The sequence below is a fragment of the Jaculus jaculus genome, chromosome 5, assembly GCF_020740685.1.
Source record: "Jaculus jaculus isolate mJacJac1 chromosome 5, mJacJac1.mat.Y.cur, whole genome shotgun sequence".
Lineage (NCBI taxonomy): Eukaryota > Metazoa > Chordata > Mammalia > Rodentia > Dipodidae > Jaculus > Jaculus jaculus.
Window position 1 is genome coordinate 132751143 of NC_059106.1, and position 16758 is coordinate 132767900.

Below are 16758 nucleotides of genomic sequence, written 5' to 3' on the forward strand. Positions count from 1 at the left end.
GCTTATTTCCCTTTAGAAAGGATGAACTATTGCTTATCTGTCCTACCAACAATACTGAAAATCTACACTGCTGAAAAATGGGCAGTCCAAAACTCAAAGGTACAACTATGTATATGAAGTACAATGCATTACAAAGGGAAAGCCTTTTGTCTGGGCTTTCTGTATAAGGGAAATGACATCCATAGTTGCCATGGCCCCGCCTACTGACAGAAGCTATGGAAATGAAAATTGAAAAGAATGATTCAGTGGCTGTGTATGCACACATCTTAGCACATCTCATAATGACATGCCCACCTCCCCATCATAGCTACCTTTTCTCCTTCAGATATGTGCACTTTGCCTTCTTAATTCTGTGTGCTCAGTGACTACTGCATATGCAGACACAAGTAGACATTCAGGATTCATTGAATTAATGAATAAGGGAATAAGTGGGTGCATTAGGAAGTAACTGACTGGAGACTAGAGAATCACTGAGCACAGCTCTTGAGATAATCTGCTAAGAACTTGGTCTCCATGTATCTTTCCTTACCAGGGCACTCATGTATTTCATTGGTAAGTTCAATAAGAATGAACATTGTTTCATTCACATACTATATATGACAAGAGATACTATATATGACAAGAGATTAAATTGAAGTTACTATATGAATCACTTGAAGAAACTTCTTTAAATTTAAAGGCATATGAATTGTACACACATTCAGAACCCCATGTTAGGCATCACTCAGTGGTGAGATAGTCAATATGACTGGTTAGCTCTCACTCTTGAGGAGCTTATAATATTAAAGAAGGACAGTAAAGTAAGAGGCAAATAAATAAATAAATGTACATAAATTCAGTTTACTATTGAAACTTTTACAAATGCCTACCCTCCACTTGTACCAAAACTACAATCACACTGTTGCCGAGGCAACAAGTTTGTAGCGGGGGGGAGGGGGAAGAGCTGTATCCTTAACTGATAGGCATCAGCATCTCTTTCCTTACTATTTTTGGCTCACAGAACTTCTTTCACCTTCCTCCACTTTCACAGACAGTAACACGGTGTCTTCCCTTCTCTCTGACCTTCTGCCTCCCTCCTATAAGGACATTTGTGATTGCATTGAGCCCACCTGGTAAGGCAAGATAATTTCCTCATCTCAAGATCCTTAGCCTAATTATGCCTACAGATCTTTTGTTAGGTAACGTAACATATTCAAAGGTTCAGGGATGTGAGCAATACAGGGTGACATTAGTCTATTTCCTACGTAAAGAAACAATTAGGTGCTTTGGCAACACAGTGAAGGCCAGAGTAAAAGCCTGGGGTTCCACAAGGATGTTGTCTACCTTGAAAGACATTGCTGTATAAGAGGACACACTGAGCCCTTTGGAAATAAGTGCTCCTCCTGAAGCCCCTCACTTAGGGGTACAGTCTTATGACCCCCACTAGAAACTTGTCACCTCAGCAACAGTATCGTTGTAGTTTTGGCACAAGTGAGGGATGGGAACTTGTTAAAGTTTCACTTGTAAACTAACATACACTATGTTGCCCTTATTTATTCACTTATCTTTATAAAATAGCAGATAATAGAGTGTGAATAGAATATTAGCTATGTGTGGGTGAGTGTTTAGGCCATCATGTGGAGGATCATGAGTGTTTCCTGAAACCAGCCATTTGTGCTCCCTGAGCACAGAGACATCCAAAGTCGTTGAGGAACATTCTCATTCAAGCTCTCAGAAAAATAATTTCAACAACAATGTGAATGCTGCATAAGTGAGGAAGCTAGGACAAGTTGAAAGTGGGTGCAGTAGCCAAATGATGACGCACACTTCTGCCAAAAGGTTAGAAATGGAAGATTTAAACATAGTGAATATAAAATTGTCAGGATTAGCAAGTAACTTGATGTATAATAAGGAGAGAAAGAGTGGTAATAAACCACATATAGAAGTAGAATAATTTTACTTGGTCCTTTAGCATCATTAGATGAAAACTTAGCCAAAGTGTATGTGGGAAAAGGTGAGTTTGGAGAAGAGAGTGAAGGAGTTCAGTTGAGTATATCCGCTGTCTCCAAGCTGACCGTCAAGCTTCCAGGGAAAAGTACCAGGTGGCCGGCATCGTAGGGTGCTGGAGGACTGATCCTCAGATGTATATTAACAGAGAGATTAGTGCTTTAATGTCATCACTGCCTGTTTTTCTGTTATAAGGGTCACAGTTCACATACATCTCCTTTTTTAAAATTGTACTTATTTATTTATGCATTTGAGAGAGAAGGAGAATATGGGCACACCAGGGCCTCTAGCCACTACAAACTCCAGATGCTTGTGCCACCTTGTGAATCTGGCTTTATTGTGGGTACTGAGGAATCAAACGTGGGTCCTTTGGCTTTATAGGCAAACTCCTTAACCACTAAGCCATCTCTCCAGCCCATTCTACATTTCTTAAGTCAGTAGCAGAGAATATGTAGCAGATGCTCCAATTCTTAGGACTTAAAGAAGAGTACCCAGAGGATGCACTCCCTCCTCCTGACCCCCTGCATGGTGTTTCCTCATGTAGATTGAGGGATCTATTGTGGACACTGTGTTCAAAAAAGCAAGAGCAGTCCTCCAGGTCCTTGCAATCAAAGACAGCCTGCGCACAGGGCACAGAAAAGCCAGTAAGAACACAGACTGCTCTAGAAGTGGGGGGTGGGGCGGAGAAGGTACCTCCTTTGGTGGGAGTGTATACAAACAAGCTCTTTCTACCATCTTGCCTCCATGGCTTACTATCTCTCCTTCCATTTATATTGTTCTTTCTTCTTTCCCTACAAGACTCAGGCAAATGTCCCCTCTTTTGAAAAGCCTGCCATGGCTCACCTTCAAGGAAATACCATCCCTTCTTTTATGTTTCTCGGCCTATAGTATCATTGTGATTGCAATCATCTTGCATATTGAAGGTTCGGTCCTCACCAAACTCAACATTTCTCGAGAGTGTAGGTTCTGGTTGAGTTGTTCCTGTGATCCCAGCAGCACCTTTCGTCATGCTGTCTAAGCAGTCAATGGCCCACAGATTCAAGATGAATGAAGGAAAATATATGGTGTGCACTTGACATCATCCATGTCCCTCTCCCACCCATTATTTAATAAATAGACATTGTGAAACTTTATAATGGGTGAGCACTAGCTCTTACTAAATATTCTGTGTCTCCTCTAGATACCTACTGAATGAACAAAACCCAATCATTGTTGAACTCCATTGAGTAGATGACTTGTGACTCACAGCATGGATACTTAGAATAATAAGGCCTGGGGATGATTGTTGGAACAGATATGCCATGAGAGTTTAGAGAAGGCTCTGTCTTAACCCAGTGGTAGGAAAGGAAAAGCCTCTTCTTAGATCCTCATGAGAAAAGAATCAGGGTCAGAACAGGAGAAGTTTGATTAACTATCCAGATATGTGTGGCCCGGATTCAGGAGAAAAAAAACAACATGGGACAATAAGTATACCAGGGGAAGACTTCAGCCCTGAAAACTAGGCCTTGCTTTACTTCTAGTTATTTCAGAGACAACTCCCTCATTGCCATCCTTGGAGCCCAGTGCAAATGTCATCTGCTCAGAGAAGTCCTCAGTGACCAGCAAAGCTATTAAAATACCTTGCTGTTTCAGTTGTGATCTGTTAACCCAGTGCACTTCGTGAAACTATTGATAAGTTTGTTTATGTGCTAACTTCCAGATTCTTTCAGCAGGATACAGACAGATTGTTGGAATTCTGTCTAGTTTCTAGCAGGAGCCCCATATTTTATGTTTACCATATTCAATGTCTATTGAGGTCAGGGAGCAGGAAATAATGATAGATAAGAAAGCACTGTCCTCTTTACTGTACAATATTTCATTTTTTATCCATTAAATAGTGTTACAGTCAGGTTCACATTGCTGGCATAAATCACCCAACCAAGAGCAGGTTTCGGGGAAAAGGGGTTTATTTTGGTTTAGAGACTCAAAGGGAAGCTCCATGATGGCAGGGGAAAATGATGGCATGAGCAGAGGGTGGACATCACCCCCTGGTCAACATAAGGTGGGCAATAGCAACAGGAGAGTGTGCCAAACTCTGACAAGGGGTAACTGGCTATAATAACCACAAGCCTGTCCGCAACAATACACCACCTCTAGGAGGTGTTACTTCCCAAATCTCTATCAGCTGAGAAACTAGCATTTAGAACACCTAAGTTTATGAGGGACACCTGAGTCAAACCACCACAGATGGTGTTGGAAAGTTCAAAAGAAAATATAAATTTAAGGCCTTCTCATTTATATGATATGCTCCTTGACATATGCTACAGTTATTGGGCTAATCTGTTCTAATGCTTTTAAAATATCATCAATAGTATCTCTTGGTTTGTAATAGTCTGTCATTTACAATTTATTTTCTTTCTAAAGTATTTTTATTTATTTGAAAACATAGAGGAGAGAGACAGAGGGAGAATGGGCATGCCAGGGCTTCTTGCCACTGTAGAAAAATTCTAGATACATGTGTGCCACTTTGTACATCTGGATTTACTCTGGTACTGGGGAATCAAACCCATGCCATCAGGTTTTGCAAGCAAACACCTTTAACGGTGGAGCCTTCTCTCCAGTCCTACAATTTATTTTCTAACATAATCCCACAACCACTTGCAAGGGCAAGTATTATTAACCTTATTTTCCACATGAGGAAAGTTGAAGCTTAGAGGGGTCAAGTGATTTACCCAGGGTCACATGACTGGACTTGACAGGGCCAGTGTTCAATTTCAGGACCAGTGATCCCAAATTTTCCACTAGATTCCGCTGCATGTGCACCATAAATAAGGCAAAGCTCTATAAGAAACAGCGTTCGTGAGGCTAGTGTTTTAGTTTGCCATTGCTGAGTTTCCGTTGCTAGCCAAAGAAGAAGATGGCTTCACTGGGTTCATTGAATTATTTTCTCTGCCAATGTGAAATCGGCTAGTGTCAAAATACTGGGTCAAGAAGCCCAGGGACTTTGATCTCAGAAGGAGAGAACGTTAGGAATATTATGCGAGCCCCGGGATATCACAGCCTTTTTGTTATTATTTGCATTGTTACAGAGAAAGAACTTTCCAGGTCTCCTAAATCTACAGAGATGTCCACACATCTCTTGAAGTCATAGGGGAGGACAAAACTCAAAGTCCTGCTTTGGAAAAAAATTGCGCTGAGTTTGCATCTCTCACAACCTGGTGGGCCAAGCCTGAGCTGTGGAAGCAACAGAAATGACACCCCTCTTCCCCCCCCCCCCACCTCCGCTGTTTGAATGTGAGAAGATGTGATCTGGTCCCTGGGAGCAACTGCCTATCAAGGTTCCCTCAGGAGCCCAGAGGGCTGCAGCTGATATCCCGGAGGAGTGCAGCAGCCTGTGGGCATCTGTTCCTGGCCAGGAGCTAGAGAGTTGGAGGCAAGCCATATCCTTCTCACCAAACCCACTAAGGGAGAGTCAGTAAACCTGAGAAGAATACTCACAGGAGCCTCAGGCATGAATAGCATCTAGGGGGTACATGGTATAGGAGGTTTCCCCTAAACTCGCTGATAAAGTCCAGTCATGTCCACTTTCTGTCATTTGTGGAGCACAGAGGCAGCCATCGAGATCAAGAGTGGTCAGCTCCAGGGTCCACACTAATACTTTGGTGCATCATGTTATCTGTGCTTATGAGAAGTGAACCCCTTTATCAACGAACAAGGCAGGGAAAGATGTTTTCCACGTTTTGGGTTTTGTGTGGTTTTGTTTTGACATGAACTAACAAGTATTCTCTCTATGAAGCCCTCAGTTACTTTCTACATAATCAGTACTTCACAGTTTCTTTAAAGTGCTCATCCACTTTGCTCTGTGAAAAATGCCCACAGGGGAAAACCAGGAACTCATTCATTCACCAGTTAATTATCAAGAACCAATAGCTGGAATGGGTGCTGGGGGCAAAAATGGCAGAATGGAATAGGGGTTGAGGAAGCTGTCTTGAGTGGCCTGAGTACGCAGTTTTGTAAGTGAGGACTGGAATTCAAACCCAGCTGTGCCCGAGGCTGAGCTCTTACAGTGACTAAACATACCTCCTTGCGCAGCTCCGCATCTCGCCAAATAGGAATTCAGAGCAGTGCTTGCCTCTCTCCTACAGCTCTTCCTTTCTTCTACTGATTTCCATATTACTAAATGATGAAATTATACAGTACATAATTCCACAGTAACTGTGCTGCTTAAAAAAATTGGGAATCGAGTAATTAGGCAGAAAGGATTCTCAATTAGACAGTGGATTCTGTTTCTAAGGCAGTAAGTGGGGAAGAGATTTTTCCGACTGTCTCATGAATATCTGGCCGTGAGACAATGGCTGTGTGGAAAGCAGCAGGGGAGCTGGGGCCCGGGCAGGCCTGCCAGTGTGATTTTGTGTCTTAGTTTCTACCTAGTTCTAGGCCCAGACCATGTTACCCCAAAGCACGGTATCATGCCACGCTGAGTATTGAATGGAAGGGGATTTTCAAGGGCCCTCAAAAGCAAGCTCTTCAGACCTATGGTCCTGTTTATTCATCCCTCTTTCTCCCACTGAGTCATAGAACCCTGAGTCCTATCCTACCACCTCCTAGGTGAGTCACAGAAAGCAGAACAGCTTCGCTCCAGAGCTAGCCATAGAATTTTGAAAGGCCATGCTCTTACCTTCATCTTTTGTCCTTGAAGACTCATCATGTCCCAGACCTAGAAGGAAGGAATGTTATATGAAAACAAACAAACAAAAAACAGAGGAACCTGAACGGTTTTTCTTTCTGGCTTTTCCTTTTAGTCTATTGTGGTTATATCAAACAAATCCCTTTGTCCAATAACAATTCTACATAGCTGTCCATTCTTTACTGACTATGAGGAGAACAACAGAGGGATCCCCTGGGTGTCTTCACTTCTGAAAACACCCATGTCATACACACACACAAAAATTTGATTATATACACTTATTATACTTTTCACCTTTTAACTTATCATTTGTTATAGGCATGTCCTCCTGACCCTCATGATGAACAGAGGAAGGGAGATATTTCTTTGTCCCTATAGAGGCCTTCGTCTTTCAAAAGAGACCTGACATTTTAGGGTCTCCAGCACCTAGGTGTGGCCAAGACCACTGCTTTAATTTGACCTGTTGTCTTCAGTTTTCTTTGTTATTCTGAGGTAGGGAATGTGACAGAGAACATTCTGATTTTCACCTGAACTGAGTCTTATGTGCTTTAAAAATCCAATAAAAGCTATGATTTGAAAACGAGATGGAGGCTACTGGCAGAGAGGAAGGAGGCCACAAGAGTATGTCGGAGGAGAGGAAGAATGTGTAGGAGGAGACAAAATCATAAGGAAACACATTGTTCTATATGGTAACTTAAACAACAACAATAATTCTATTGCCATTCTGAGGGTGGACAGTCTCCCAATATCCTATGAATAAACCAGTCACTCTTCCTTTCTCCTTCCCTTCTACCCCATCCCATTTCTCCTAAGTTTTATGCTGGCTACAGGCATTTCCTCTTGCATAGACACAGAGTGAGAATTGCTCAGGAAGGGTAATTCTTGACGTGCAAGTCAAGCCAGTGAAGAGACACATCACTTTGCATGATAATGTACAATGGTTTCTTCCACAGACTGAATTTTTTATGCATGCAAAGAGATTTCTCCTTTCCTTTGAAGCATTGAATGAATGTGTATCTGGTAGTAGAATAATAGACTATTTTTAAGCAGGGAAGAGTATGAGGGACCATGCAGACTAAAAACATCAGCAATGTCTGATATCCAGTATCCAGGTGTTTACTATTTTATGTCCCTCCATAGTCCAAATATTCAATAAAGACTTGAACAGCAGTCTCATGTTTCTGTCAGTGGAGCAGGAAGGAGTGAACCTGTTGGGAGGCAGTAATGATTTTATGAGCTAATAAAGATGACATCACTCACCGGAAAGGGTGACAAGGAAGCCAAGGGTATTTAGCAGAGAAGCTGCAGTAGGGCTTCTGAGATTGAGACACATTGACAAGCACCAAGGGTAACCTTTCCCTCCAATCCTCCAAAGTGGAAGGGATAGTGCTCAATACTTTATTTGCGTATATTGGCAAAAATGACTGTGTGAAGACATAGCATACAGGACCAGGTGGTCATGTAAAGACACTGTGGCTCAGTGCCAGCAGTGACCAAACTTTACAAACCTGACAGGTATTTCTTCTAGAGGGCTTACCAAACTCCTTTGTGCTGAGAAGCTATGAGGCTAAGTGATGGATTTCTAGGACAGGCCCTGAATTTCAGATATACCATCCACATGGCGGGTGATCTTTCAGAATTGCATCTCTCTGATCCCCACTAGGCTAATGAGAAGGAATCTAATCCCACAGCATAATGGGAGGATGGTAAGAGGCAAAGGTTTGAACTGCCTAGCATGAAAAGCTCATTCATTGTTCTAAGAAAGAATGTTTACAATGATCAAATCATAAAGTTACCTTGAAGAGAATGGGATAGATTTGTTGGACTTTCTCTGGCATGGCAACATATGATGTAACTAGAATCAGTGAGTTGAAATCATAAGTCATTTATAGCATTGTAACTGTAGAGTTCACCAAGGAGGTGAGTTTCTTGTCCTCCAGAGGTAACCAAGCAATACTCACTGACCTGTGGAAGAGATGTTTTAGGGGAATTACAGCTGCCCATAAAAAGTGAACGATCTAATCTCTTGGGTCTTTTCCCAAGCCGAAGTTCCATACTACTGAATGTGGTGGTTCATTTTGATGAAGGGAAAACTGATAACTCCAATCTTATTTATAAAGGCTTGTTTCTGGCTCAAGGGAAATGATCCCCCATGCACTAATGTTTAAGGTACTGGTCTTCTCTCAGTATTACTGTGCAGTGTAGCAGGAGGGACAGATCCTGTTTCTTCCCTGAGCCACAACTTCTGAGAGATTATTAGAGAGAAAACCATAAAGGAATGGGCAACATGGAAAATAAAAATCATATTTCATCCAAAATAACACCTAGAAGGCCTCTACCACTATTCACAATGGAATACTGGCTTTGTCAAGATTTTGTTTACTTGGCTGAGATCTGGAAAAATGAGACAATTCTTCAAAGTGTGTATGTGGCCACTTTCATTATTCCAAAATCTGCCTATTCTGTGATGGACTATGTATTTGCCACATTTGACTACTTTATTTATTTATTTATTTAATTAAAAAAAAAATTTTTATTTATTTGAGAGTGACAGAGAAAGTGACAATGAAAGAGAGAGAGAGAGAGAGAGAGAGAGAGAGAGAGAGAGAGAATGAGTGTTCCAGGAGGCCCCCCAGCCACTGTGAATGAACTCCAAATGCATGTGCCCCCTTGTGCATCTGGCTAACGTGGGTCCTTGGGAATTGAGCCTCGAACTGGGGTTCTTAGTCTTCACAGGCAAGAGCTTAACCACTAAGCCATCTCTCCAGCCTTTGACTACTTTTAAATCTGTGAAGTGTCATTAATGGGTAAGTACCATAGCCCTAAATGTATGTGGTACCACACTTTGAAATTAAAGCTTAGCCAACCCTATATGGTTGACATGATTTAATGTTTTGAAGAAAGCAGAGCTTTACCTATGGGTTTCTTGACAAGATTCAATCAGATTGAAATCCCTAAAAGCACATGAAGTGAGAATCATTGACAAGAATTAACAAGGACACTTAGGCAGGCTTTAATTTAATTTATATTTTAGTTAACTAAACATGTTTCATTTTATAATGTTACATGACTCTCTCAGGAAGGGATCATAGAATCCACATTTTGAGAACTTCGAACATCTGACATTGTTGATAGTTAACAAGAAAGTTCTAGCTCAAATAGTGTTTAAAAATTAACAATGTAACTTTTTTTGTTTTGTGTTTGATTTTTGAGAACGGATCACTAAATAGCCCAGATTGACTTCAAACTCATGGTCATTCTGCCTCATCATCCTGAATGCTAGGATTGCAGGTGCGCACCATCATGCCTGATCACACTATGTCATGTCTTAAGAAGTTTTATGTCAAGACAGTCCTCTAACATGAGAAGACGTGGAGCTGCTCTTCTCCTTGTGAGTGGAAAGGTAGCAAAATGCACAGCGGGAGAAACTGATGTGGCTGGAGTAAATGCTGCATTTGGATATGGCTTGGGTGTCCCTCCACAGCTCAAACCTTGTTCAGAGCCTGGTTCCTAGGGCAGTGATACTGGGATGTAGTGGAACCTTTAAGAGGGACCTAGTGGGAGGCCCTGGATGCCTTGAGAACATGCTCCTGAAAGGCATTAAGGTAATTTTTTCTGGGATAACTTAGTTGTTGTGTGAAAGTGGCTATGAAAGGAGCAAGGTTGGTCCCTCTTGCTCTATCCTTGATTCCTTAGTTCCATTTGATGCCTCAGCCACATATGCTTCTGCCATGATGTGAAGTCATAACCTGTTGGGCCCATGCCACAACTCAAGTCAATGCCTTTGAACATCCAGAACTGTGAACTAAACAAGTCTGTTTTCTCTATGAGAGGTCTAGTTCAGATATATTGTTGTGCTGACACAGAGCTGACTAATAGCAAAAGTGACTGATCTGAGACCCCATGTGGCAGGACTGAAATGGAAGCCTTTGCATTTAAGTGGGGAAGCATGAAAGTGGTAGCAAAATAAAAAATAAAAATAAATAAATAACAGTTAAAAATCCAGTCTCAAATCTCTCCGGAAGCATTCTGCTCTTGATCTCTGAGAACATACACTGCCCAGCAGCTCTGGATCTCTGGCTGAGGATATCTGCTACAGGAAGGACAAGCAAAGAACTGGACTGCCGCCCACCAGATGTAAATGTTGACCTGGTCAGATAAGCGAGAAGAGCGGGATGAAGGAAGAACACCAGCACAGGAAAGGAAGTAGCAGATGCCATATAGCAAAAGCGAATAAACAAATGTCCTTTACCTTCTCTAGCAGGGCTTGTACATTTGAATTGATCTGTACTTTTCAAACAACTTTCCAAATTTCTCATTTAGGTTGATATTCTAAAAATTCCCATGAAGTCATGGGAGCTATATCATCATCCTAACTTAGAGACTTGGGAAGACTAAGTGGCCACAGTGCATCCATGGTGGTTCTTCTATGATGCCCATTTTGGATCATAGGTGGAAAACAGAGGAGAAGATATAGAAAAGCTTTTGGAGCATGGGCAGAAGATGTCTCTCTCTGGACACATTGGGGGAATGAGGTGGAGATGGGAGACAGATCTCCACTTTGTTCCTCCAGTGTGTTCAGTGTCCTTTGATCTATGTTGAGAAGGATCTCTAACATATTTTCTGATGTTTTATACATGTACATATTTAGAGCTCTGATTTTATTTGTATACACATATATACATAAATACATATACACTTTATCTATATTAAATATTTAGATAGTACATATTATACATAATAGATATAAATTATGAATACATATAACTTTTTTGCAATGCAAAGTAAATAGTCCCTCAATAAAGATGTCTTACAGTTTTAGATAAAGGAAATCAATAGATTTAGTATTTATATGTCAGTATCAAGAATTCTTTTGTTTTGTTTTGGTGCTGGCATTGGACCCAGAGTTTTGAACATGCTAGGCAATAGAAATTCATGTGTAACATATAATGACTGTTTTTTAGATACTAAGACATTAAATATATATTGCATGGGTTGATAGTCATAACAATAGTTGTCAGAACAAGTTCCATGTTGTCCACATATTGCATTAGCCTTGTACCAAGTGTGGGACTATGATTATTGTGCTTAAATAGTCTTTTCCTCACCCTTATCCAGTCCATATTTTACAACAATTGTTCACAGAAAATCCTCTCCAACTACCTCCAAGAAGTCCAGGGCAAGTGATTCGTGCCTGCTCTCAGAGACAGAACTGTCTCAGGCACCGTTGGAGATACTTCATTTTGTTCTTTCCAGTGTTTCTCTATTGACCCTGGCAATAGACTGAAGCAAGAGCAAACAAACAAAAATAAATAACAACAATAACAAAACCTCATGCTGACACCTCATTTCAAGTGCATATAGGTTGTCAAGAGTGCAGATAGCACTCACAGGTCTACTCTCAAGGCGTTAGAGGTACTTTGTGCTACCTCATTCGCCTTGTTAAGGTGGTGTGATGGTCTATGACACACCAACTAGAGAGGCCTAGGGCTCCTAAACCTGGCAGTCTTCAATATAGCCATCATCACAGACTGATTTGCCTAAGTATGCATTTTCCCGTGCCCTGGAATGAGTTGAATCAGCAGGCAGATCAGAGACAAGCTGGAAATGGACATTCCTTCTTTCAACATTTTCTTTGGACCTGTTAGACTCCCTCCTCCTGCCCCCTGCCCCCCTCCAGTCCTTTATATTTTCTAGTGACCTTCATGCAGATGCCAGCCCAGGATGAACTCAACTCGGCTTCAGATCAACCCTAGAGAGAAGGAGGAGGGGGAGGGAGGGAGGGGAGGGGAGGGGAGGGGGGGAAGGCAGAGAGATGAAAGGGGGAAGGGAGGGAGAGAGGGAAAGTTAGGAGGAAGGGAGAAGGAGGGAGAGAGAGGGAAAGAAAGAAGGCCACAAGAAGGAAGGGGGAAGGGATGGGGGAAGAGAGAAACACAGTCCACACAGTTAATGTATTGTGAAACTGTGCCATCTGGGCAATTTGAGACTACAGGAAATATGAATTAACCATGGGGCAGGATTATCTTTGGCCCTCAGGTTAAGGTAGCTTCCTCTCTGATCTTGAAAAGTACAAATAGGCTGTTCCAGGAATTTAGAAGAGGCATCAGGCTGTTCTGCACTTTCCAAAGATGAAATGTATGAATGTCACTGATGTTGAATCCATTTCCATCATTCAAATGCTCAGGTCAAAAGCTAATAAGGCAGCCTGAATCCTAGCTGAGCCCCAGCCTCTCCAAGGTGAGTCCCCTTGCCTCCTCTCGCTCTCATTTGCACAAGCACTCAGAGGTCCATCACCAGATCAGCGGCAATCTTCCCAGCAGCACCCAGCCAAATGTCTAGATAAAGGTTGTACTCTTGGAAAGTAATATATAAACTCCTCAAATAAAGAGAACCAGAGAGCAATAGATCATTTCCTGTGTGCATTTCACAGAGAAAGGCAGTATTTCAAAGAAGTAGATGTTTTACATCTATACAATTTCCACTTAGCCTCTGACCCAGTGCTGTTGTAAATCTGATGACTACCCAGCTCCTGAGCCTCCCAGACAGCATTTTGCTGCAATATCCCAGTAGGAGGAGAAAAAATAAAATTCACTATAGGAGAAAGAGACTGTTTTAGGCAAGCTCCGTGATCAGAGAAACAGTAAGAAGTTGAAATGGGATGAGGAAGGAGGGGTGTGTGTGTGCATGTGTGCATGTGTGCACGTGTCCTATGACTGAATATTTCTTCATCAGGCCTTTACTAGAATAGAAATTTCTCCTTAGGGACCAATTTATATATAAAAAAAGTTTAAAAAAAAAAACAGTTTTGTGGAGGTGGCTTAGTGGATAAATGTGCTTACTTATAAAGCTTGTTAGCCCAGGTTCAATTCCTAGTAGACAGGTACAGCCAAATGCCCAAAGTGGTACTAGCATCTAAAGTTTATTTGCAGTGGCAAGAGACCCTGTGGCAACTCCTCTACCTCCCCCCTCTTTCTTCTTGCAAATATAAATAAATAATCCCCCCCCAAAATAACTTGTTTTAAATAGCTATATGCTTTCAAAATTGGATTTCAATCTTGTTTCTAGAGACCAACAGACTGAGAGCCCAGATACAATCCATCTAATTCCACGTAACACTCAATGAAGGGGATGCATCCCATTCTGTCCTCTGCCATGTGAGATATGACTCAACTCCCTTGTGGACGACATAGCAGTCCCAGCGCCATGTTGGGAAGCAGAGAGACACTCTCACTGGAAGCCAGTAAGTATCTTGATCTTGGACTTATCAGGCATCATAACTGTGAAAAAGAGTCTTCACTGAGTCTAATATTCTGTTGTAGAGACACAAAGTAGGTGGAGACAGGAGGTTTCTGGAAGAGTATATTAATGCCATCAGTAGATTGAATAGAGGAGATCTGTTCTCCCCAATGGGGCTGGTCATCATCTGATGTGTTGAGAGCCTGACTAGAATACAAAAGGTCAAAAAACACAGATTCTTTATCTTCTTTCTTGAGCTGAATCTCCTGTCTTCTGCACTTGAATAGCACATTGTGGGCCTTTGGATGTAGACTAGGTTATACTACTGCTTTTTATGGTCCTTACAGATAGCAGATGGTGGGACTTCTTGGCCTCCATAATGGTGTGAGCCAATTCATTCACATATATATCTCACTCTTCTATTGGCTGTTCCTTTAGAGGACTCTGACTAATACACTTGGATAGATGTCAGATGCCAGACTGAAGGATGGTAAAGTGAAATAAAGCATTACTTGCACTCTTGTAGTAAGATGTAAGATTTTAATATGGGGGTGAACTTTCTCTACTTTTCCTTTCATTCTTTCATTAGAGTTTTGACTAGGATCTGGGGCTACCTACAGAGATTTAGCCTTGACCTCAATAAGCACACATAGTCTGGCTATATAAGGTACATGAAATCAGAAACCATCCAGCATCCAGCATAATGCAAGTTATAATTATTTTGGATACTAGCATGTCTAGGAGAGGGATTGCTAGGTGCTAGTCACCTCTGGAATATCTAAGACAAAGAGAAATACCAAAATAGGATATTGGGTAAAATATGGACAATAGAGTCTGTGGAAGTACTAGTAGAGTAACAGATGGTTAAATAGCACCAGGGTATTAGACAAGATGACAACATGTATTTATGTAGAAATAGAAACATTCCGGGCAAAAAGAAGAGTGTATATGAAAGCTAGAGCATATATAACACAGGTCAGGTCCTGGAAACAGTTGCTGGGACATAGGCAATAAGCCAGCAGAAGCAGCTCACCTGGTGGGCCTTGAAGTGCTGTTTGTTGACTGGTCCTGGTGTGGTGTTACTCTATCATGTCTTCATTTTTTGCATGTCTAAGGAATTGCCTGAAGGTCATACCAAAGCAGATTCGTGGCTATGAAGATCTTTGGGCTTGACAGATTCTCTCTGTTGTCTAAAACTCCCACTCTGCAGATGGAGAAGACAAGGCAAAGAGCTACATGGAGAATTACGGATGTGGTGGGGAAGTGGAAACCAAGCCGACATTTGGTGTGTTGTAGCATTCCCAGCTCTGGTTTAACACAAGCGACGTGTTTCACTCACAAACTGGCACTGAGAGCTCATTTACATTTAAATAAGAGGCTTGTTAATGCCAGCAGGAGGACGCTGTCAATGCCAAGCCTGGCTCAGGATTCCTGCCAAGGAGTTTCTAAGAGCATCGCTCTAGGAAACTCCCCCAGAAGAGAGGCAAGCATGCCTTCTCATTAAGACAACTCTACCACAGTGACATTTGCCTCAGAGCAGCAAGCCTTTGGCTGGGCTGGAAGCAAGTTGTTGAGTCTTAGGAAGTTATCTGTTGCCAAGACAGTCGTTCAGTTCAATTTGGTTCCCGGCACATTCACAGACCACCTGGCATGAGGTACTCTGGTTGATCGTATAGCTAATTCCTGCCCTCTGGCACTCCCACTCATGTTGGCAAAACCAGTGGTTACATGCAAAAGATTATGTTGCAGCATGAAGAGAGGGTCTAGGCCATTGTCAAACAGCTCACCACTGGAAGAATTTGCTCTGACATAAACAGAAAATATGTATGTCTATGGCACAGATCCTATACTCCCATGTCTCAGGATAATACCAAGCAGAGACCATGGATGAGCAAAACTGGTTGGTTTACAAAACCCTCAGAAGTGGTTGAGATTCTAGCAACCTTTTGTGTACTCATCTATTCTAAACAGACGAGTACTGATCTTGTGTTTTATAAATATGAATCAGGTCCTATGTTGCATAAAGGTGACTGGGACAGACAGAGAAGTAGACATGTCTGATAATAAGTATTATAAGTTCTATGAGGAAGTGAGATGTGTGGTAGAAACACAAAGGAGCTGTGGTAGTCAACTTTCTCTGTCACTGTGGAGAATATGAGATAAACAAGAAAACATTTATTTTATTGTTTAAATACTTTGTCTATTTACTTGCAAGCAGAGAGGTAGAGGGAAAAGAGCCACGAACACAGATAGAATGGGTGCATCAGGACCTCTAGCCACTACAAATGATTTCCTGATGCATGCACCACTTTGTGCTTCTGGCTTCATGTGGGTACTTTGGAATGGAAAGTGATTCATTAGCTTTTGCAGTCAAAGGCCTTAACCTCTAAACCATCTCAACCAGCCCCAAAACATTTATTTTAATTTGTGGTTTCAGAGGTTGCAGTCCATGGTTACTTCACGCCATTGTTTTTGGGGTCTGCAGCAAAACAGCACATCCTGGTAGGAACACATGGTAGAAAAAGCTATTCACCTTTGAGCAGTCAGAATGCAGGGAGCAAAGCATAGTACACCCTTTAGAGATACATCCACAGTGACCTAATACCTCCAGTTAGGACTCACCTCTGAAAACTTCCACAACCTCCTTATCAAGATTGACTCCATCATCGGGTTAATCCGTTGCTAAGGTTAGAACCTTTATCATAGACTTTCTCCCTCTGAGTACTGCTGCACTGAGACCAAGCTTTCAAGACGTGAGCTTTTGGAGAACATTGTGACACTATGGACTCAAATCCTAACAAAAACAGTAGGAGCACGTAACTTAGAATTCATGGTTAGAAAGGAAAAGACCTTTAAGTTAGATCTGAAGG

General features: G+C 41.8%; 1 protein-coding gene across 1 annotated transcript in view; it reads right to left on the reverse strand.

Annotated features, from left to right (window-relative positions):
• Tprg1 (tumor protein p63 regulated 1) overlaps positions 1 to 14945 on the reverse strand; it is a 434873-nt gene extending 419928 nt beyond the window's left edge. The window contains exons 1-2 of the mRNA XM_004654279.2: positions 14922 to 14945; positions 6644 to 6682 (exon numbers count right to left, since the gene is read on the reverse strand). Of these exons, the coding sequence (XP_004654336.2) occupies positions 6644 to 6673 (30 nt within the window). The 5' untranslated portion in view covers positions 6674 to 6682; positions 14922 to 14945. The remainder of the gene's footprint in view (positions 1 to 6643; positions 6683 to 14921) is intronic.
• Between the last annotated feature and the right edge of the window lie 1813 nt (positions 14946 to 16758).